The sequence below is a fragment of the Silene latifolia genome, chromosome 5, assembly GCF_048544455.1.
Source record: "Silene latifolia isolate original U9 population chromosome 5, ASM4854445v1, whole genome shotgun sequence".
Lineage (NCBI taxonomy): Eukaryota > Viridiplantae > Streptophyta > Magnoliopsida > Caryophyllales > Caryophyllaceae > Silene > Silene latifolia.
The window spans coordinates 2,187,326-2,210,940 of NC_133530.1; the positions used below are offsets into that span (position 1 = coordinate 2,187,326).

The following is a 23,615-nucleotide window of genomic DNA, read 5'->3' on the forward strand; positions in this document are numbered from 1 at the left end:
CAATCTTGTGAAGTATTTAAAGCCTGAGCCCATGCCTTCTAAACTTCGAGCGTGTCATCCTTGGATGACTTACCTGGTATACGTGATTTGTAGGTTATTTCGTATAATCGGGTGTTTACCCAGTGTACACAAAAAATAGCGACTACGAGTTTCCTCATTAAAAAAATAAAATAAAATAAAATAAAAAGAATCTCAGTTGAGAAAAACAAACAAAATGGGTGACGTTGTAATGAATCTTAGTTGGGTCAAGGCCCTATAGGCCTATAAATTCCACTAGACTACTAGTTGGTAGCCATGAGTAAAGTGCCACTCAAAACGCGAATGCCATGTGGGAAGTAAAATGGACCTTTCTAAACACGTCGGAATTCACATTCCATATGTTCCAATCCATCCAAAATACGTGAGATATCAGACATCCCTCATTAGTCATTACTAGTAGAGCAAGCGAATCAGGTCGGACCAACTCGGGTGGCACGGGCATGGCATGCACACCGCACACGGCATGATACAACACGGCACAGGCATAGTGAATAGTGTGTGCTGGCATGGACACGGCGGATCTTAGGGCCAGCCACGACACAAAAATTAGTGAAAATAGAGATTACAAACTACAAATAACCATTTGATGAAGGGAAATGATAAATACAAGTAAAAATGAAACAATAATAATATAATATGAAAGTATGGAACCTATGGATCATGACATAATTAAAGCCAACAATAAGCTTACCCACCTATCTTTATGTTTAGGCATCAAAAAACAAGCAAAGCAAATGAAAAGACACCATGCAATCGACGTACGCAATCCTACAAATTGGGATAGAAAGCCCATGTGAAATGATTTAATAGCTTACACTTTGCTTTATTAAATTAGCTTGTTAAATTAATTGTAAGGTTAAGGCATAAAGTCACGTAAATTATTGTCTAAAGACGGATATACGTATTTATTTTAAATATTAAAAAACAAAATGTTTAAAGAATAATGTTTGATCTGTTTTATATTTAAGTCTTATTCTTTCAGCTGAATGAAGCTAAATAGAACTGAAATAATGAACTAAAGTGAATTGAATCAGTGAATGCAGCTGAACTGAATTGAAATTTGCTCAGATAAATAAAGTTGATTTCAGCTAAATTGGAATGATCGAGCTGAATTGAGCTAAACTGAACTAAGCTAAAATTTAGCAGAAAAGAACATAACTTTAAGACAAATAAGATGAATATAACCATCTTAAGTGAGACTAACTGTCCCTCATAAATTAAAGCAGAGCAATTGAAAGTGGACATCTATTCAATACTTGTATTGTCTCATTGTTTGATTAAATAATTGGTCAAATGAATTCCCTCTTTAAAGGTCTTGACCCACACTTTTAGAGTTTTAGGTCATTTTCTCTTTGGAGTTCTCGTGTTTTTATGTTTGATTATCATTATTTCATGTGATTATGAGAACCCACAAGTTGATAAACCATCACTATTCAATTAATTTAATACTAACTTTATTTGCCTTTTGTCACGTACCTAGTACTCCACTTTTCTAGGTTATGTAAACAATGCATGGACACCACATACACATATTATCTTATACTCCCTCCGACCCAGATGAAAGGTAACATGGTGAAAAATGGGTTATTTAAGAAAAGAGGTAAAAAGGAGGGGCAAAGATGGAAAGATTGGTGAGTGGGCCACATGGGTAGTGGGTATTATTAAATAGGTTTAGGTGAGTTAAATAAGGAGTTAGTGGGTGGGCCACATGATGGCATTTGTGTAAATATGAGGTGGGTATAAGAATTATATTGTCCAAAAATATGCCATTTATAGTATGTTACCTTTGGTATGGTTCATCCATTTTAGGTAACTGTTACCTTTGGTCTGGGTCGGAGGGAGTAATAATCTCATGCAATGTTATCTAACCATGATGACCATTTGATAATTTACGACCACCTAATTAATGAGAAAGATTGCTCAATTCAACTTATTAGGGCTTCATCGTCACTTGATAATAATCGAAATAATAGGGAGATACTCTTTGCCATTATGTTTTGCATAATTGAGGTGTGACGTAGTTATATCGACTTTAATAACGTCATTTAAAACTATAATCCTTCCATCTCAGCAGATTCCGTACGTTTTTAACCTTTATACCGAGTAATGAGCATGTTATATGAAATAATAACATTATTCCATCTCTTCAGAACAGAGCCTATTTTATTTATAAATTTTGTAAAGACGATTTGCTAATACGGGAAAAAAAATGAATGAGATAAAGAGAGTACTTCTTGTATTTTTATATGTCCTTTTAGTTCAAAATCAAGCTTAAATTTGAGTTTGTCTCTAGAATCCCATTCTCATATAAGATTCGAGGTAGTTTTAGAGTACTTCACAATCTCCAATATAAACTCTACGTAAAGGCGCATTTTATATTTTCTGGCTATTAGTAAGGTTTTTACTTTCTCATAGCAAAAATATTAAGGATGACGAGAATGTTAAGGAAAACAAAAACTAAGAAATTAAATATGATGGATCTCATCACCTCTCAAGAGTCTAAATATTATCCTAAAACGATCTAACAATCCTAACTCAATCTATATACTCCCTCCATTCAACTCCACACTACACTTATGCTTTTTGCACGGGTATTAATGAACGGATTAAAAAAACGTTTAAAATTACATAGGGAAAAGAATGGTGGGTTAAAAATGTTAAAAAAATATAAATGTGGGGTTTTATGGTGGAATAGAGTGGGCCAACAATGGCATTTGATGTAAATAAGTTGTTGGAATTAGGATAAAATTGTCTTTTTTCATTTCCTTTTTAGGAAAGGTGTAGTGTGGAGTTGAATGGATGAAAAGGGTATATGTGTAGTGTGGAGTTGAATGGAGGGGAGTATCTCATAGCAACATGGTCTAAATTCAGATGTCACTCACCCTCTCTCCATTCAACTGAAATTTATACATTGATTAAAATATATTTCCTCCATTTCATTCAATTCTATACATTTGCCTTTTTGAACACTATTCACAAGTAGGGAGAATTTTCGATACAACTTCTAATATATAGCATAAAATATAGTCATGTGAGATCTTGTTTTAATTGTCTTACCGAGTACATTGTAAATAACAAATTTTTATAATTTTTATTAATATGTAATTAAAGATATGAAAAAAAGAAAGCGAGCATTGATATACGTGTATAAAGCAAATGTATGAAATTGAATGAAATGGAGGAAGTAGATTATATATCACAAATTCTCATTATAGACGGACACTATCCGTCTATACGTATAGACGGATACCATTTCCCCTCACAAAATACACATTTGCCATAAAGTGGGAAGCACATGGGGGTGTCCCACCTTGTCCCCCTACCCATTTTATTAGAGGTCTTTACTCGTCTGTTCGCCCCACCCGTCTTGCCGTCTATACCAAGACCTATTGATTATATATATCTTGCTTAGCAAACATGTGAAATTTACTTGTGAACATAAAAGGTAACTAGGCCTATCCTAAAATCAGTGAAAATTTGACCTACACCCTACTTATGAACCCGTTGACCTGATCCGAATGTTATTATTGCATACAAATTGTTAATCCTAAATGACTTGATACAAGACTACACCCGAATCCAAAAAATCCGACTCGGTCCAAATTTTTCTAAATCTGAACAATCCAAATTTAATTTGACCCGATCCAATTAACCCGCTGTCTAAAGCTTAAACAGGGTAACAAACGTTTTTGGACTCAAATTTAGCAATGACAATTTGCTAAAATTTACGCAATAGGATTTGTGGTGACGCGCGAAAAGTGCGCGGCTTTCAAGGCAAAGCATGGGAACATAAATACGAAGTGGAAATCCATGACAGCTTGACCACAAACCCAATGTATATTTCCAACACTTCAAGGTGACCAAACCTCTTTTGGCGCGTAGATTCCCAATAAAAAAAGCCGTTACTTTAGAGTTATACACGCGTTACAAATGCGCGTGGGTATACTTATAGCTGGTAATGAGTGAGCCCACTTCTATACTCTGGGGTTCTAGTCACGTGCGCCCGAAGGACCCTTTTCTGTCGCTCCTCGTGCCTTGTAAGCTAAATTTATTTAAATAAAATTAAATTAAATAGAGGAGCAAGGAACAAAGTTCCTTGAATGCCCCTAATTTTTGTTTGTCGTTAGTGGCTAGATATGAACGTTGGCGTGGGCTTTTTGGTAAATTCTTAAGCGGTAGCGCGAATTATTTTAAAAAATTATTTGCTTTAAAAAAAACTTTTTAACCTAAGTTAAACTTATTACTAGTGTAGATCCCGCGCAAACGCGCGGCAAATATAGGTATTTTAATTTTTAGTGCATTAGTTATAGGTTTTAGATTTATATCTCACGAATTTTTATAAAAAATAACTAATATTAAAATAAATCAAAAGAATTGAATAATTCCATGAATTGTGTTTTTTATGAAAATATTTTAACTACATCAAATTATTTTTAAAAAAATTCTTTTTTCGTCACGAAATTAATAATAGGAATGCAGTTGTTATGTATAGATTATTTTAAATAGAAAATTAGCTTAATAAATGAAAATCTAATTTATTTCCATATATAAGTTTGAGCACTTTGAAGGAAAAATTTTAAATAAGTTGTATTCTCTTAGTATATAGGAGGATTTATATTTTTTAAATTTGCACCTCATTAATATTTATCATTTCACTCCATTGTATTTTGATATGAACCAAAAAATTAAAATGGAAAACTAATAAAAAAAATTATTTAAGTTGTGAATTTATTTTAGTGAATGTTTTTTTGTCACGAAGCTAATAGTAAGAATGTGTCAAATTATTCTCTACAGTAATAATTATTACATTATTGAAAAATTAGCAACTTATACTTTATAGTTTAATATCAATTTTATTTTATTTTAATGATAAAATCATAATTATGAATTTACTTAAAAAATGAGAGTTTATTTATAAGAATATATTCATTGAAAAGATAAGAAAATTTTATTTATTACCTTATTTAGTTAGATGCTTTTTGGAAGGAAAATTAAGAGAATTTTTATTCTCTTAGTAGTAGGGGGATGGTAAAAATGAGTTTTAGTAGATACGTTTGAGCTAAAGTCGTTAGTTAATGAGTTATTGCCTTATTAACGTAACTCAGCGCTAAGTAAATACATTTGAAACAGAATTATGGAGTAGCTACTAACCACCAATAAACAACCATTTATTTCCTTGACTGGATATTTAGAAAATAGAGTAATTTAAACATTGAGATCGAATAAAGGTTTAATCTTTGAGCCTTCCCAGCCGGTCGTTGTTTGAATGACAATTAACATCGTTTTCCTTTTAATTTCCAGTAGTGAAATGATCTAACCATAAATCATCATTATTTCATTATTCCACAATAATCAACCTAGTTTTTTATGATCATTTTCAAGTTGTGAATCCTGTATGACCATGCTTAACAAAAATCATAATTTTCTCATGACTAATCCATTTTTACACACATTTTAGAAAAACCCTTTTATAAATTAATTGTATAACATCACATTCTTATATAAAACGAGTATATTCGTTCTCAAGATGCTCAAGTAAAGGTAGGTATTTTACCCGTTTAAAATGAATGATCGTGTTTCAAGGGAGACTAACTGTTACGGAATAGTATAAGTTAACACATCAAACAAAACCAAAATATACGTTCTTAAATGAAGAGCAATAATATCTTGTGAGATTAAAACCATAGAAAAGCTTTATAGGTAAAAACACAAAGTGTAGGTCCATAATCTTACACACACTTGACACACAACACATTTACAATTACACAACACTATACACAACAGTGTAGTACTGTACTCTTTTCTGCACCAAAAATAAACCCCACATCCCTTTTTACAGAACAAGTGAACAACATCCCCAACATTTCAAATCAACCCTTTCTTTCTTTCTTTCATCTTTCTTTATTTACTCTTTTCAATCACACTCACTCAAACTCTATCCTCTCTTTAATCCCACCACCTAACTGACACAAACATCCCTGTTAATTTGTAAAGAGATAAGCGAAACTGAAATAAAAGAAGTTAAAGTGAACTTAATAAAACTGAACTGAATTGAAACGAGCTGAAATTAAGTACAAAATAACTCGGCTGGAAAGAACTTAATTGAACTGAACCTAATAGAGTTGAACCAAGCTGAATTAAAATAAAGTAAGAGTTAATTTGTGAAGGGATAAATAAAATTGAACTGAATGAAGCTAAACTAAACTGAATTTAAATGAGCCAAAATTAAGTACAAAAGAAGATGGCCTAAAAGGCTAAAACGGGTCAAACATACAAAAACTCACTTACCAAAAATAAATACTCAATAAACACATTTATCAAAAAGTTAAATAAAATAAATTTTTTTTTTTTAAAACAAAATCCCCAAAACCCTCTCATATTAAATAAAAAAAATTATATAATAACAAAAGAGATCAAATTAAGATAATCCCTATGTCAAAACAAAAATCCACATATCAAAACAAAAAAAATTAAAAAATCCATATATATGTAAAAAAATCTTAAAACACCCCCCAAAAAACCAATATATCTAAAATAGAATCCCCAAAAATCTTAAAAAAAATCAAAGTATAATAAACAATTTTTTTTTTTTGAAAAAAACTCACATAAAGAACACAAATAACCCATATTTCGAAAAATAAAATTAAAATACACAATATTTTTAGAAGGCTGTATTACACGAGTTTATTATAATGCGAAGTTATTAATATTAATAAATACTTTTACCCACTTGATAAAAAGTTAAAAACCCATATATAAACGAAAGACAAACTATATTTTCGAGTAACGTTATCATCACCGGCTTTAAATAAAATAATGCACATAATGAGGCCACATACAACAGTAACAACACCACCAACAAAAGCAACTAACAAGAAGTGACTTCTCTTCATTTGCTTCACTTCAAAACTAACACATTCCTCTTCCTCTCCCTCATCAATGCGTCTCTCTTCAAGATCCATCCTCAGCCCCGCCCACCACCACAACAACCACCACCACCACACCTCATCCACCTCTTCCGCCACCTCCGCCGCACTAACAACCTCCCTCAGCCGCCGTCTCCGCCGAAACAGCAGTCTCCGTGGTGGTGGACCCCACTCGCCGGCTCTCTTCTCCGACCACCACAATAACCATGAACCCTCTTCCCCTAAAGTCACTTGCATTGGTCAAGTTAGAGTCAAAACCAAAAAACAAGGCAAAAAAATCAAGTTACGTGCTTGTGGGTCCCGTCGCGCCGGTCTCCGACCACCGTTGCCGCCTCCGCCGCCGTCTGACGGCGGTGTTTGCGGCGGAGGTGGAACCCAGAGGTGGGTTCATTTTCCTTTGAGCATTTGTGAAACTATTTGTTGTTTGTTTCCTTGTAGTAAGCCTTCTTGTTTTAGCAGTAGTAATAATAATAATAATATTGATTATAATAATGGTAGAAATGATGAGGTGGAGGAGAGAGAAAGTGGTGGGACCATGTGTGGGGGGTTGTTGAGGTGGTTGGTTGAGGTGGAAGGAGGAGGAGGTAAGAGAAGAGATGTGGAGTTGGTTGTTGGAGGAAGTGATGAGGTGGAGGAGAGAGAAAGAGAGGCGGTTATAGAGAGAGAAAGAGGAGGGGTGGTTGTTATGGAGAGAGAATGTTCTAGAAGGAGGTCTATTTTTGATGACATGGAATTTGATGATTTGTTTAATAATGGAATTAATAATGTTGGGTGTGGAAATGGCGGTGGTGATGGCGGCGGTGGTGGTAGGGTTAGTGTTTGTGTTCCGCCGAAGAATGCATTGTTGTTGATGAGGTGTAGGAGTGATCCAAAGCGGATGGCTTCGCTTTCGCGGAAATTGTTGGAGGGGCAAATTGGGGATTATGATGGTGGTGGTGGGGGTGGTGAGGGTGTGGTGGAGGTTGAGGTTAAGGAAGAGGATTGTGTTCGAGTTTGCGAAGGATTGGAGGTGGTTAAGCAAAAGGATGAGGGTTTAGAGGTTCATAGTGAAGAATTGGAGCAAAAAATTGAGTGTGTAAAATTGGATGAAGTCGAGGAATTGGAGCGAAAAATGGAGGATTTAGAAGTTGGTAGCGAAGAATTGGAGGGTAAAATGGGGGTTGTTGAGGATGGAGTCGATGAATTGGAGCGAATTGAGGTTTTGGAAGTTGATAGCGAATTGGTGGGGGAAATTGGGGCGGTTGAGGATGAAGTTGATGAATTGGAGCGAAAAATTGGGGATTTGGAAGTTGATACCGAAGAGTTGGGGGAAATTGGGGAGGTTGAGGAAGGAGTTGATGAATTGGAGCGAACAATTGAGGATTTGGAAGTTGATAGCGAAGGATTGGTGGGGGAAATTGGGGCGGTTGAGGACGAAGTTGATGAATTGGAGCGGAAAAAGGAGGATTTGGAAGTTGATAGGGAAGAATTGGAGGGAAAATCCGAGGAGGTTGTGGAGAGTGTAAAGTTGGATGAAGTTGATGAAGAAATTGGGGAAGTAGTTAATGAATTGGAGCGAAAATGGGAGGATTTAGAAGTTGATAGTGTAGAATTGGAGCGAAAAATGGAGGAAAATGACGGTGTTCAAGAGGAGACTGAGGAAATTGACGAGGGTGTTGAAAACAGTGAAGAAGCAGAGGTAGGACAAGGCATTGAGGTTTGCGAAGCGAAGGAAATCAGAGATGAAACAGTGGAAAGGCAGAATACTGAGGTTAGCGAGAAAGATGAGCAAGGTTTGCAGCATCTGAAGGAATCCTGTTTGATGGAAGGCGAAAATGTAGCAGTCGGGTGTTCAGTTGAGACATTTGTAGATGAACAAAAGGTGGATGAGGAAAATGTTGCAGTCGGGTGTTCAATTGCGACATTTATAGCCGAAGAAAAGATGGAAGAAATCGAAAATGAAGATGGGTTTCCTGAATTGTCTGAGGATCAAGCAGTGGAGACGGAAAGAGACGAAAGTTATGAACTTTTTACTAATTCTTCAAGTTCTTCTACATCATCTGAAGTATCACAGGAATTAGACCTCAAACAAAAAGAAACTGAAACCGAAAGCGAGGCAATTGAAGTAGAAGAAGCCACAGTAGCTCAGAGGTCGTTGGAGATGAAAAAAAATAACCGGCCAATGTTGCCGGATTGTTTACTGTTGATGATGTGTGAACCAAAGTTGTCAATGGAGGTGTCTAAAGAAACATGGATTTCTTCCACTGATTTTATCCGATGCCTACCGGAGCGCCACCGTAGCAAGAAATCGAATAAAACAGACTGCTCAGATGATCAGTCTAGTGTTAGCAATAAAAAGACGAAGCCGGCTGCTGTGGCGGCTCAGCCGCCTCAGCTACCGGAAACTCGTGTAGTCTACCCGGGTATCCATCCGGGTAGGTCTTCAATATCATTCCCAACGGGGGGAGGCCCGGTGACTAACTTGATTGAGCAGAAGTTGGCTAAGGTCGGGGTTGGGTATGAGCCTTTGGTCTTGCCACGGTGTAAATCAGCTCCAATGAGATCAAATGCTAAGTTTCTGCAGCCGGAGTTGGCTTGTAGCATGTGGGGAAGAGAGAACGGACGTGGGCTTGAGCCACATAGACCGGCTACTTGTGGTGTTGGTGCGGCTGGGATCGGGTTCTGAATAAAACCGGTTCTTTGACGGTTCATGTAAATTCGACTTGCTTTTCGTGTTATCTGGTTTGTTTAGATGTTACATATCTTCAGGAATAGGATTGTATTACTAGTAGATTAGAATTATTGCAGGTTTCGCCTTCATCGGATTTGTTATATTATGTACTTTGACAATCGTATTGATGAGCTTCAGTATTATTTTTTTCTCGAGATGGTGAGTTGTTCTAGTTGCGACCTATGTTACTCAGACCCGACTAATTGTGTCAACCCTACTCAATGCTAATGCCCATATGGTCTTGAATGCATTCTGAGCTATGAAGATCAATCATTTATTTCATTAGACATTCCTAACAGTAGTGATCATTGGGTCCACAGTGTGGGTTGTATTATTGATGATGTATGACCATAATGTACTAGATTGTCAATCCATATTATTGATGGTCCGTCCTGCTGAATCGCGCTTATGTTGAAAGGTTAATGAGTCGTTTAGCCGGGAATCCTTCACTCAGACGAAATTGTCATACTCGGGTAGTTTCTTTATTTATAAGACGGTTTTATAGGTAAAATTAACCCGTTAACTGATTTATAGAAGTAAATAAGGAATACGAGTACATAATTATTCGGTTGGATATCGGAAACGGATGATGATGGAGTAGGCTGCAAATGCTTTGCTCAGTGGAGTACCTTTCTTTTTCCATCTTTTCAGTTTGCATGTTGAAATTTGCTGCTTTATTTATTTGCTAGTGATTGTTGCAGGCAGTCAGGCATGATATTAATGTGCTTCATCTAAAGGCAAATTGATTTGAGGAAGTGGGCAATCAAAGTTTCTTTAAATTCATCAGATAAAATCAATGTTCTGGTCACTGTCAGATTACAAAATTACAAAATCTTGTATGAGACGGTTTTGCTATGAGACCGCGTTACCTTTGAAAATAAACACAGATCATGAAATATTAGTCGATTCAAAATTTCGCTTAAAGAAAATAGAAAAGAATAGAACAGCTGTGACTGACGAGTGACGACCGTCTAAGGCAAAAAAAAAAAAAAAAAAAAAGGTAGTAATTACTCGTAAACTGATATTTTATCGATCTGTAAGATATTAGAGTAGTTGTGCTCGGTCTCTCAAGAAAGATTAAAATGGAACTTTACAATATACATACTACAAGAAAAACATAAGCTACTCTATGAGAGCATGTATCATGAAGTTTGATCGGTGTCGTTACTGTCTTTGTTGTTTGGACTTTGAGAAGATAGGTCAGGAGTAGCAGCCTCCTCTCTGTCAGTAGTATTAGCATTGCCATCGGCGGAGTCTTTAAAAAGCGAGTTGAGAGTAAGCTGTCCTGAATACAAGAATAAACCGATGGAATTGAGCCCGAATACAAATGTCGCCAAGTAACACATTCCGTTGATGATAGTCCTGCACATGGAATGAGGAGGTTTAGGAGTTCTGCAACACCGAAGATCTTGGGAGAGAACCAAAATACTCGGTATTTCTTACTTACCTTATTGTCACAGTAATCTGACGAACCTGAAATTTGGAGAATGAAAAGATGTCATTTTTCAATCACATGAAAACCTCATGAAGACCGGGAACACAAATCCTAGTCAAAATTACAAAATATTTGAGACGATACATTCTTTGAGGCGCAAACGAAGCCATAAGCCCATATTTCACAGAAATAGAAACTACGATTATCAAACATGGACTAAGGGTGTGTTTGGATACCATTTTAGGAGGGAAAGGGAGGGGAGGGGGAAAGGTAGGGGAGGGAAGGGGAGGGAAAATGAATTATGGTTGTTTGGATAAGAAAAATGATGAGAGGGAGATGGAAGGGGAGGAAAGTGGGAGATGGTAGAATGGATGGAGATGTTGATGCAATGTGAGTCAAAAGAAAGTTTTCCTTCCAAATCTTGTCAATAATGGAAAGATTTTAGGTTGGTCTAAAGAAGGGAAATTGAATCCTCCCATTTCCCTCCCCTTCCATTTCTCTCCTTCCATATATTGTAACCAAACAAAAGGAAATTGAACCCCACCATTTCCCTCCCCTCCCTTTCCCTCCAATTCTCTCAATCCAAACGCACCCTAAGGGCCTGTTTGGATAGGAAGATTTGGAGGGAAAGAGAGGGGAGAGAAAGGAAGGGATGCTAAATCCTTTATTTGGTTAGCAAAATAGAGGTGGAGGGATTTTGAGGGGAGAGAAAATGAATCTCTCCACTTCCCCCCTCCAAACCAAATTATTTCCTCTCCAACAAAGGCAAGATTTGGAGGGAAAATGACCTCCTCTATTCTCCCTCCCCTTCCCTTCCATCCCTTTCTCTTCCCTCGTTTTCCCTCCTCTCCTTTTCTCTCCACTTTTGCTATCCAAACACACCCTAAAGGAACAAACGATAAATAATAGAATTTCTGGTAAAGCAACTAGCCAAAAATAGCAATGGTGGCATCAGCTTCTCTATTAAATTATTAATGTAGCCTCGGAAGAAAAGAGTAGAGAAGGGACAAACCGAGAAGGTATCAGAAAGAGTTTGGCGATTAAGAGCTGCTTCAATAGTAGTAGTGAACTTGTACAGAATTAGTGCAATAACACCAGCGGCAATTCCTCCCAAAATAGCTTGGACAGGAGACGGGTCCTTTTTAGTTGGTTCAATGGAGATTGTTCCCATTGCTTTCAAGCTATCCAATGCCTCCTCCTTCAACGTCTTTACACCCGTGGACCTCACTCTCTACAACCACAGCAGTTTTCAAAGTAAATTAGCATTGCAAACAAAAGCCTTGAAATTCCTTCAGCTTCAAATGAAATACGCAACTGTTGAAACTTGTAACAATAAATAATGAATTTTCAGATGCTCTATTACGAGTTCTGAGATGACACTTCGGAATAAGCCTATATAATTTCACTTTCCTACACTACTACAAAATCAAAGGCACCTTGTTCAGAATTAATCTACTATCTGGTTGAAACTAGTTGACATCTGCGCGTATGCTCAGCAATCGCGAGTGCTATTAAGAACGGAACTGAATAATAGAGACTACGTTTCCGAGGCTCGCGATAAGTCCACATAAATAAGAACCATGTAGCAATGTACCATTTCAGTTGAAAATAGAAACACAAACCATTTTTGATGAGCCTCACAGTTGATTACGTTACCAATCCCAGTTGTACTAATCCTACACTATCATAAGCAAGACGCAAACTTTTTTGACGATAAAATAACATAATCACATAATTCAATCTTGTGACTCCGTATCAACTAATAGTGAAGAACATAAGACTCTGTAGTATGGTGCGGAATAGTTTTTTTCAGCAAAAGACAGTTGCTGCTACCACAAGAACATGCTACATTCATCTAACTCCTCTCAGTTAACTCAAGCCTCTTTAGAGCATTGCGGTAATTTTAATCCAAAGAACCCCGTCACTTCCACTCAAGCACAGCAAAAACAACACGAACAACATTACCCCCGGCACCTCACACTCTCACAGGCTCAAATGACAATGTAAGAGGTGTCGAATGTACGCAACCTCGCAGGTTTCAATATGATCCATGACAAAGATCATTGAGTGATGACTACTTCTCATAAAAAAAGAACCTCAACTACTTTAGTGAGCCATCCTACCTCGTTTCATCATAATCCAAAACCAAAGAACGAGTCCACTCAAGTCTCAAACATAACAAAAAAAATCTAAACCACCTTATTAAATACTACGCGCCTGTTTCAATCATTTGTTTAACTTTTCTATTCTCAGTAAGGGACATTTAATCAAAGTTAAGCAAATTATTGAGATGGCGGGAATACATAGCACCATAAGCTACGGAGTAATCTACATTCAATCACATGCTATATCAGCTATTTGATCAACAAGAACTGAACTTTTTAACCAATATTACGAAACCAACAACAACAGCAACATCAGAGCCTTAATCCCGAAATGATTTTGAGGTCAGCTGACATGAATCATCATCTGAAACCGTCAATCAAACACAATAAACAAAACCCATCTCCCCAATTCATCAAAGCAGCTCCTTACTAATCACTATAAACCAATCATTCACCAAATTGCTAGAAATTATTCTACATTCATTCACATGTTATATTAGCTGTATGATCAACAAGAATTGAACTTTTTAACCAAATTACAAAACCAACAACGACAGCAACATCAGAGCCTTAATCCCGAAATGATTTGAGGTCGGTTGATCGTCAATCAAACAGAATAAAAACAAAACCCATCTCCCCAATTCATCAAAACAATTCATTACTAATCACAATAACCCAATCATTCACAAATTGCTAGAAATTAATCTACATTCATTCATATGATTGATAAGAATTGAACTTTTTAACCAAATTACAAAACAACAACTAGAATAACATCAGAGCCTTAAACCCGAAATGATTTGGAGTCGACTGACATGAAGCATTATTTAAAACCGTCAATGAACCGAATTTACAGAACCCATTAAAAAAAAACAATACAATTAACAAACTAAACAATAATTACCAGCTCTTTAGCACGTTTAGCTCTACGGCGAACAGCCCGAAAGAGAAAGACAGAAATAGCCCCAGTGAGGAGAACACTAGTAGTGACTTGAAGAGGGGTAGGATCGTCATTAGTTGCAAAAATGGAGGGAACATCAGATGATAGTTCAATGGGCCCATCATCAGTAAGGACAGCAGAAATTCTTGTGTTTCTGAATTGTGTGGAGTGAAGTGAAGTGGGTTTTTTGAGTGAAGTGAGTGAGGTGGGTTTAGAGAGAGAGTGGGGTGAAGGTGGAGGAGAGAGAAAGGTGTTTGGAAGGTGAAAATGTATGGATTTCAACATTTGTGATGTTGTGAAGAAGAGTGTATTTTAATGGTGGCAAAATTGGAGATAGGAGAATGGAGAATGGAGAAGGGAGAAATGGAGAATGGGGTGGAGAATCAAGCATTGGTCTTGGACTCTTGGATTTGATGGGTCTAACCAAAACTGACCCGACTTGCACCCGAACAAAAGACTCGAATGTGACCTGGCTTTCACTCAAATAGAGAACATGAATTTAACCTGAAATTCGAAATGGCCTATATTATCCCACCTGAATTCCTAAAAACTTAGGGGGTTTTAGGTTGATGTAGAAATTGCAAGATCACGTGAAATATAATATAATGAAAAATAAACTCCTTCACCCAATTTATGGAAATTTCCTAAAATTATTTGGTTGCTAATTTGAGAACTTACTTCCACCGGAATTTCAACTTATCATGGGCGTAGTACTTTCGCCCCTTGTGGTTCCCGTAACAAAGGGGATGTGCACATTAATGGACATGGGTTGTTGCTCGTTACGATGAGCGGGGCACGGCTGCGGTCCCCCATTGGCGGTGAGGATTACCTGTCGCGGCGGTAATCTGGCAGGGCTACACACTTAAGTGTGTAGCCGGATATGTGATATGATTTGAGTTGGGGAATGGTTGTTCAGTTGTTTGCCTTGGTTATTTCTTGCGTTTAACTTATCTTGATTATTCAGTTGACCGACCTCGTTGTGTTTTGTAAAACTCTGGTGATCTATTCGGGGATGGTCAGCAGATTGTGACATGTGATGATTAATTTTAGCTGCGGGGAGAAGGATGGGGATGTCATCACTTTGAGTCTAGCTTTCGTTGTTACGAGTTTAGATACTTTGGTTTTGATGTATTGAGATTTACATACTTTACTTTGGTTTTCTTTGAGACGATGCATTCGCTAAACTTTATACTTTAATAATTGTTCTTGAATGGTTACTTTTGACATACTTACCTTAGACAACCGAGATGGTAACAGCTTCACATACTGGGGTGGTCATTGATAAGGCACCTTGGTATGTGGTGTGTTACAATACTCTCACGTCCTAGTCATTAATTAAAAGTAAAATAATAAAAATTTCAAATTACGTATTTCATTAAAACATTTGAGCTACATAATTTATTCAATTTAAAAGTACCGACGTATCACCGGTGGCGCCCAATTTAAGTACAAGTGTATCACCCAGTGATGATATCTCATTTTCTTAACCCTTCATATATAAACTAAAAAACAATACTTAATTTCTCATAATTATTTTTTAAATAAATTTCTTATGTTAAATTATATTAAAGAATTTTCATAAATTTGAAGACTAGCACATCACTCAAAAATTCCAAATGATTCAATTTTATTTAAGTTTTTGATGTCAACATTAAAATCTAATTAAGCTTATACTTGTATATTATTTTTGAGTTTCATTATAATTTTTCAAGTTTAATATTCAATATTTTTTGTAAAGGAAATTGATAAGTGCATATTTTTTTTTTTTTTTTTGAAGAAAACACTCAAGGAGTGTTACGATAGCATAGAAATATCAAAGAGTACAGCACTTTGCGCAGTCGGTGGTAACACATTCGACCATTCCACTCGACCAACCGTTCTAGGATTGACATGAGCTAAACAATGCGCTACACTATTATTGACTCGACTCGTATAAGACCATAAAACTGACTCGAACTCATTGCTTAGAATCAGGATATCGTCTATCACTTGCGCGAACATACCACGCCCCTGCTTCCTTCCTTTGAGCGCCTCCACCAGCTGCAAGCAGTCACTTTCCATGACCACCTTCCTCATGCCTCTCCTTCTGGCCTCCTCCAACCCGTCCCACATCGCAGCCGCCTCCGCCACACTGGGCTCCCACCACTCATCTCGAACAATAGTTGCCCCCCACATCACTGTCCCATTTCCATCTCGACAAACCAGGCCCGAACTAGTTCCTTCTCCTTCCTTCGCGCCCGCGTCCACATTTATCTTGACGTATCCACTTGGCGCTACAGACCATGCCACCCCCTTCTCCTCTCTTTTTCCGCAGCCAAACCCCTTCCCCCGTACCCCGCTTAACACCAGCCCCTCCTCACTCTCGCACCACACATCCCGGACCCTTCTAACAATGCTCTCTGGATCAACCTCCACCCCATCAAACACCACCTTGTTCCTCCTCTCCCAAATTGCCCAACAACCCAACATAAATTTTCCAAACTCCAAGACACCCACATCCCTCCATTGCTCCTCGATCCAGCTGCGAACTTCACCCATCCTCTCCTCCTCCTCATTTGCAAAGCCCAACTTCTCCCATACCCACCTCGCAACCCCACAATCCCTAAACAAGTGAATACAAGACTCGTCAGACAACTTACAAAAAGAACAAAGAGAAGACTCACCTCCCATTCGAGCAACGATGTTTGCCTTTGTTGCGAGCGCGTCATTGCACAGCTGCCAGAAGAAGAGTTTTACGCGTGGCCAAACCGGTACTTTCCAGAGTTTGTTCCAGAAGCATTTCATACTCGTGACATCCGACTGCTCCGCCATCTCCAACCAGTCCCCAGCCATCATCCGGTAAGCTGACTTAACACTATAAATGCCATTCCGCTCCCCACTCCAGTACCACCCATCCCGCGGCTTATTCGGACTTAAACGAATATTAGTAATACGGTCTCGCTCAAAGGGTAAGAATAGGTTAGCTATACTATCCATCTTCCACCCATTTTGATCCGTGATCAGCTGAGCTACAACCATCTCCTCGTGACCAGTCGGGCAAGGCGAGATAACCCTTCCCGTCTGCGTGCCCGGCACCCAAGCATGCCCCCACACTCTTGTCGTAGTCCCATCCCCAATCCTCCTCCTTAACCCTTTCTCCAACGTCTCCCTCGCCTCTAATATGCTGCGCCAAGCATAGCTAGGATTGTGTCCCATCCTCGCTCCCAAGAAATCACCATCCACATAATACTTCGCCTTCATCATACGGGCCCACAAACAATCCGGGCAAGTCAGTAAACGCCAAGCCTGCTTTCCCAAGAGAGCAAGGTTAAAGAAGCGGAGATTACGAAAGCCTATCCCCCCGTGGTCCTTCGGCTTACACATCCTTTTCCAAGCTATCCAAGATATACCTCGCTTTCCTTCCTCATGCCCCCACCAGAAGCGCGAAATCATCGATCTAAGCTCGTCACAAAAATTAGCAGGGATTTTAAACACACTCATCACATAGGTAGGGAGTGAATTGGCTACCGCCTTTATAAGAATCTCCTTACCCGCCCTAGACAATAATTTCCCTCGCCAACCTTGTAACCTTTTGCTTAACTTATCCCGAATGATATCAGTGATAACTTTCTTAGACCGCCCAATCACCGTCGGCAGTCCAAGATACCGCTTCTGTTCCTCCACTACCTCGACCCCAAGTCTCGCTGCAACCAGTGCCCTTTGTTCTCGCGCAACTCCATGGCTAAACGAGACCGTGGTCTTCTCAAGGCTAACAAGCTGTCCCGAAGCCGCTTCATATCTCCTTAACACCCCATTAATAACATCCACCTCCTCCACCGTGGCCCGCGTAAAAAAGATGCTATCATCAGCAAATAAGAGGTGTGTTATGGCGGGAGCAGTTCTAGCGATACGAATCCCATGGATTGAGTTAGCTTCAGCTGCCCTTCGCATTAGATTGGAGAGGGCTTCCGCACAAAGGATGAATAAATAGGGGGATAATGGGTCCCCTTGGCGTAGTCCTCGAGTGGGCTGAAACTCCTCCGAAGGTGTACCGTTGATGAGAACTGAAAAAGTGACGGTACAAACACACTCCATAACTCGCTCCGTCCATTCCCTATCAAATCCCATAGTTATCAATACCTGCCGCAAGAAACTCCATTCGACCCGGTCATAAGCTTTGGCCATATCTAATTTAATTGCCATGTTGCCTTCGGTGCTTCTTGAATTTTTCATATGGTGGAATAACTCAAAGGCGATAAGGATGTTATCCGTGATTAACCGACCCGGCGTAAAGACACTTTGGTTCTCAGAAACTATATCTCCAAGAAATGTCTTCAACCTGTTCGCCAGAACCTTGGACACAATTTTATACACCACATTGCAAAGGCTAATCGGTCTGAAGTCCCGCATTTTATCTGGGGCTTTCTTCTTCGGGATTAAGACAATATTAGTCTTATTAATTGAAGCTGGCGATACCTCCCCCTTTAATATGCCGAGAACAGAGCTAACCACCTCCGGACCAATCACGTGCCAATACGACTGGTAAAACAGTCCATTCATACCATCGGGACCAGGCGCCTTCAAGGGATTCATCTGACTGATAGCTTCAATAATTTCATCTTCCCGATACTCCTCACGCAGCCCCCGGTTCATCTGATCGGTTACACGTCCCTCGAGGCCTGCTAACACATCCGAGAAATCCGAGGGTTGAGTCGTGGCAAAAAGATTACGGAAATAACTAACAGCCACCTCAGAGACCTCCACTTCCCCAACCCTTTCCCGCCCATCGTCATCCACAAGCATCCCAATATAGTTCTTCCTTCGACGCTCTCCCGCTCTATTGTGAAAGAAGCTCGTATTACGGTCCCCATCCCGAAGCCAAAGAGCCCTCGATCGTTGACGCCAATATTGCTCTTCCTGTCTATTTAACTCCGCTATTTCCGCAACCAATTTCTTCCTTCTCTTCACCTCGTCCTCAGTTCGCTCCCCGCAATTCAGTCTAGCCAATTGTTTGCGTTTTCTTTCCAAAGCCCAATTAATTTTCCCAATATTTATCTTCTTCCAGGCTTGCAACTCCTTAGCACATTCCTCGATAGTTCTTCTCAGATTACCGTGCCCCTTCTCCACCCCTCTCCTCACAGCTTCCTCACACCCCTCCTCTCCGACCCATATCTGCTCAAATCTGAAAATATGTTTCTTCGTTTCCCCCACATTCCTCTTATCCAACACCAGCTTTATAGGCGCATGGTCTGACCATTCGCGCTCTAAATGTATAAGCCTCGCATAAGGAAACATCTCCGTCCAACTACTGGTGCACATAGCCCTATCTAACATACTCTGTCTATTAGCTTCACCAACCTGCCCATTGTCCCACGTAAACCGGTACCCTTCCCACGCCACATCCCGGAGATCACAATCATCCACAGCAGCTCGAAAATTGTTCATTTGCCACTGCGGTCGGCTTCCACCCTTCATCTCCGTCGAGTAGAGAACCTCATTGAAGTCTCCAATACATATCCACGGCAGCTGAGATTGCCTGCTAAGAACCCGAAGCAACTCCCAAGACAAATGACGATCACAGACAGCTGCCCACCCATAGAAACCCGTTACCCTCCATTGTTTGTTATCCTCCTGGATCGTAAAGTCCATGTGATGGGACGAAGCAGACACAAAAGAACAACTGATATCCTTCCTCCATAAGAACGCAAGACCCCCCGATCTCCCCGCACTATCCACATCCATCCCAAAGTACCCATCAAGACTCTCCCGCACCCTCCGCATATCACGACCACACAATTTCGTCTCGCATAAAAATAGCATGGCCGGGGCTTCCCTTCGTACCAAAATACGAAGGGCTCTCACCGCGTCGGGGTTGCCCAAGCCCCGACAATTGATGCTTAAAAGATTCATTGGGCCCGGCGGGGTTGAGAACCCTCAACCTCCGCCTCAGGTATTAAGACGCCCCCGTCTTTCGTCACTTTCAGTCGTTTACCAGCCTCACTCTCTTCCACCACCTCACGACTCCTCTTTCCCATATCAGCTAGCTTGGCACTTCTCCCCTGCTCACTGTTGCCCACTGCTCGAAGCACCCGCGTCCATCCCTTCCCAGCGTTGCTGCCCCCTCCCTCTGTTTTCCCTCCTCCTGCCCCACTTCTCCCATTACCCCCATTACCTCCCCCTATTTCCCCCTCATCAGTATCCATACCAACAAGCCCCTCCATACTGCCAACCACGCATTCCCTGTTCAAAGACCCCCCTTCGCTTCCTTCTCCTACTTGAACAGTCCTCCCATGCAGACTTTCAACCTCCCCCCGACCCCTACCATCACTCTCTCCATCCTCCTTCTGTCCACCCAACTTCTGATGAAGTCCCATGGTCTCCCCCTTCTCGCCTTTCTTCTTTTTTAGATCAATGGCAATCGTTTGAAGCTTCTCTATCATGCGGGTAATGTCAGCTTCGTCTTCTCTCCTCCCCATAGCATCTAATTCAGGTGTTAGGGTACGCCTTGCATTTCCCGAGCCAGACCCATTCCCCTCCTTAGCTGTCTTTGTAACTTTCCAAGGTGAGGCTCTCAACCATTCCCCAAAGTTTAACTCCCCATCCTCGTAAGGCCCCTCCTCGCAGTCTTTTTCACCATGACCGATCACCCCACAACCATAACAAAAAATGGGTAATCGTTCGTATTTAACATCAAAGTCTACAATCTTGCCCTCCTTCATCTTAATAGGGATGGATGCCCTCAACGGTTCACGAACATCATGAAGAACCCGGATTCTTATGGCTCTATCAACCTCAGCATTAGGTCCCATCTCAACATCAATAAACGACCCCAATCTCGCTCCTATATGCTGCACATTCGACGAAATTGATAAGTGCAGATTTGATACATTTTAACCCCTTATATTAGTTTGATTTTACATACTCTGTATCATTTAGCACTTATCAAAGTGTTTTTAAGCTAATATTGTGTTTCTAGTGCAATTGTGTGTTCAAGTGTGTTTTGTAGGAAAATGAGCTAAATGAGCTAAAGTACTATAAAATGTGTCAACACTAGAAGCAAGGCTAAGTATGAGAGCAAGATTGGACTAAGTGTTGGAAGTGCATGGATTTTGCATGAAGAAGGTGTTGGATCAAAATGAAAATGCAAGCAAAGTCAATATGTAAGTCAAATTCAAAGTCCAAATTATGGTGGAAAATATTGGATGTTAAGAAGCTTTGGATGCTAATATCAGATTTAACCATGTGATTAAAGAGTCATTAAGAATTTGCATGGAATTCCTTTTGGCAATCACTCAAGAATTGAAGGAAAATTAAGAGTGTGCTTAGGATGCCATTTTGGGATTCCTCTACAAAGTTTACTCCCTTATTTCCTATATAAGGGGTGCTAATCCCATACACCCTAGAGACACCATTCTCATACACATATTTTTCCATCTAAATTCTCTCTAAATTTTAGCAGTTAGTTTAGGTTAGCTTAGTTTAGTTTAGTTTGTTTACATTTCCTTTTAGCAATTACATTACAATTCCATTTCAAGTATAATTCCAAGTTACATTTCAAGTTTGATCTAGTTTCATTGTTCTTCTATTTCCATTTCCATTTCCATTCAAGGTAATTCTTATTCTATTTTCATTATGTTGTTCATCATTTTATTTGTCATAAGTTTAGTTTGCATTTAAATTATGTTAGAATAGTTTCTTTTGCCTAGGAAATAAAGGGAGCCATGCATAAAGAGTATTTGTGAAATGTTAAATTAGGATGATATAATATTGTCTAATTGTCTCTATCATATGTTTGCACCTTAATGTTTAATCTTTGTTTAAAGGTCTTATTCATCGATTAAGTTTGTTCATTCGTTCTAAAGTCGAGAGGCACAGAATTGAATTAGACTAAGCATGTGTAGTAAGACGACCTAGTCATGGACGAGAGTTTCTCTAGGACTCGGTCTGTGGTTGACACTAATGCCGTAAGGTGGGTGTCTCTAAGCCTAAACAATTAACGTTTCATATACTCCTATGTTTAATTTAAGCATTTACATAATTTGCATGTGTGACCCGACTTCCCTAGACTCCTTTTTATCATATAGTTCATTATTTTCTAATCAACAAACCAATCAATCAAATGTAACCGGCTTCAATAGAATTCAACCCATAACAACTAATTAACAACTCCCGTCTCTCTGTGGTTCGACCCCCTACGTACTAAATTCATTTGTTTTGCTAGAGTATAAATATTATCTTTGCATAGGTGTGCGATAGCCTATCAGAAATCCCTCCAAAGCTCCAATTCAAAACGCCAAAATCATCCAAATCATTTCTGGAATAAAAAATAAATCAAGTAAAGCGTAATTCAATCTTAAATTGAATTGGACCGAAGATCAAAATCATGCATCATTGATTCGATCACCAAAATAGGCAAACAATATATAATCAAAATTTAACACAGTTATTCAATTTTTATATTTTTTTATATATAATATGGAATATGAAGGACGATGCAAATACAAAATTAATAGTAATGACATTAAAATAAAAAAACTGCGAAATTAAACTTGTAGTATGAATTGAGTAGATAAGTCTTCATTAGTTAAGAATAACCTTCCTATTTGATGGCATATTTTTTTAATAATTTAAGAACAAACATTGCTTCATTCAAGTTATAGACAACAACGTAATCAAAATTATTAAGAGATTTAATTTTGTTACAAATAACACCTCGTAAATGACGGAGCTTCTCTTGAGCTCCGGTTAATTGTTCATTTAGATCTGCAACCTCTTCTATTAAAGAATCTTCCCGATCAAATAAAATCTCTGATTGAGGCTTCAATTACCTTCTGAATTGCTTTATGGTGATTAACTCTGGCTACGTCTCTAGCTTGAAAAGTTGTATCCATCTTGATTGAGTAAGAGAAGTTGTGGTTGGTCATTCAACACCTCAATTATTTTGTATGTGAATTTGATAAGATTGTGAGAGGGAACAACTTTTTTTTGATCTTTGAGGAGTAGAACGAACATTTATTTGTATGTTTTGTGTTTTTGGAGAGATATAGAGGTTCCCGCCCTTTAAAAAAAAATTCAAAAAGGAAGAGTTAATTATTTCCCTGACACTCTGTCTATTCGATTGGTTCCATCTAATGGTTCCTGCATGGACAGTTCAACAATCCATTTTATATAAATCCAACGTTTTGAATGGCCAACAAATTCCCTAGATAACGTATATTTCGCTAGTTCATTTTCTCTCATTGTTGTTGCTCTTTTTTTACCTTTACACTTCTTTAAGGACAATTTATTTTATCCAAATATCTTGTATTTAAACACAACATATATAAATATTGCACTTTTTAAATATTATTTTATTATATTACTTCATTTGTTGGATTAATTAAATTATTATTTGTTGTTATTGTTTACCCATTTTCAAGACAGTAAATAACTACAAGAGGTTTTTTATGATCACTATTTTATTTCTATTAGGCTCTAGCGT

General features: G+C 38.7%; 3 protein-coding genes across 3 annotated transcripts; 1 reads left to right on the top strand and 2 right to left on the bottom strand.

Moving 5' to 3' along the window:
- Window positions 1-6,891: 6,891 nt before the first annotated feature.
- Window positions 6,892-9,830, top strand: LOC141656369 (uncharacterized). Its single transcript, XM_074463234.1, has one exon. It carries the CDS (start codon window positions 6,979-6,981, stop codon window positions 9,628-9,630), a length of 2,652 nt encoding a protein of 883 aa, XP_074319335.1. The 5' UTR covers window positions 6,892-6,978; the 3' UTR covers window positions 9,631-9,830.
- Window positions 9,831-10,684: 854 nt separating this feature from the next.
- LOC141656370 (uncharacterized) lies at window positions 10,685-14,606 on the bottom strand. Its single transcript, XM_074463235.1, has 4 exons — window positions 14,120-14,606; window positions 12,123-12,341; window positions 11,123-11,148; window positions 10,685-11,037 (listed from the first exon to the last, which is right to left on the bottom strand). Exons 1-4 carry the CDS (start codon window positions 14,438-14,440, stop codon window positions 10,818-10,820), a joined length of 786 nt encoding a protein of 261 aa, XP_074319336.1. The 5' UTR covers window positions 14,441-14,606; the 3' UTR covers window positions 10,685-10,817.
- A 1,343-nt stretch (window positions 14,607-15,949) lies between these two features.
- Window positions 15,950-23,025, bottom strand: LOC141657938 (uncharacterized). Its single transcript, XM_074465330.1, has 3 exons — window positions 22,963-23,025; window positions 20,074-20,982; window positions 15,950-19,765 (listed from the first exon to the last, which is right to left on the bottom strand). The coding sequence occupies exons 1-3, from the start codon at window positions 23,023-23,025 to the stop codon at window positions 15,950-15,952; spliced, it is 4,788 nt and encodes a 1,595-aa protein (XP_074321431.1).
- Between the last annotated feature and the right edge of the window lie 590 nt (window positions 23,026-23,615).

Coding starts and splice junctions, on each gene's coding strand:
- LOC141656369 (XM_074463234.1), top strand. CDS start 6,979: ATGCGTCTCTCTTCAAGATCCATCCTCAGCCCCGCCCACCACCACAAC.
- LOC141656370 (XM_074463235.1), bottom strand. CDS start 14,440: ATGTTGAAATCCATACATTTTCACCTTCCAAACACCTTTCTCTCTCCT. Junction 11,149..12,122: donor CTCTTTCTGATACCTTCTCG/GTTTGTCCCTTC, acceptor TCCAAATTTCAG/GTTCGTCAGATTACTGTGAC. Junction 11,038..11,122: donor CAGATTACTGTGACAATAAG/GTAAGTAAGAAA, acceptor TTCCATGTGCAG/GACTATCATCAACGGAATGT.
- LOC141657938 (XM_074465330.1), bottom strand. CDS start 23,025: ATGGATACAACTTTTCAAGCTAGAGACGTAGCCAGAGTTAATCACCAT. Junction 20,983..22,962: donor ACCATAAAGCAATTCAGAAG/GTAATTGAAGCC, acceptor TCGAATGTGCAG/CATATAGGAGCGAGATTGGG. Junction 19,766..20,073: donor TCTTAATACCTGAGGCGGAG/GTTGAGGGTTCT, acceptor TTTACGATCCAG/GAGGATAACAAACAATGGAG.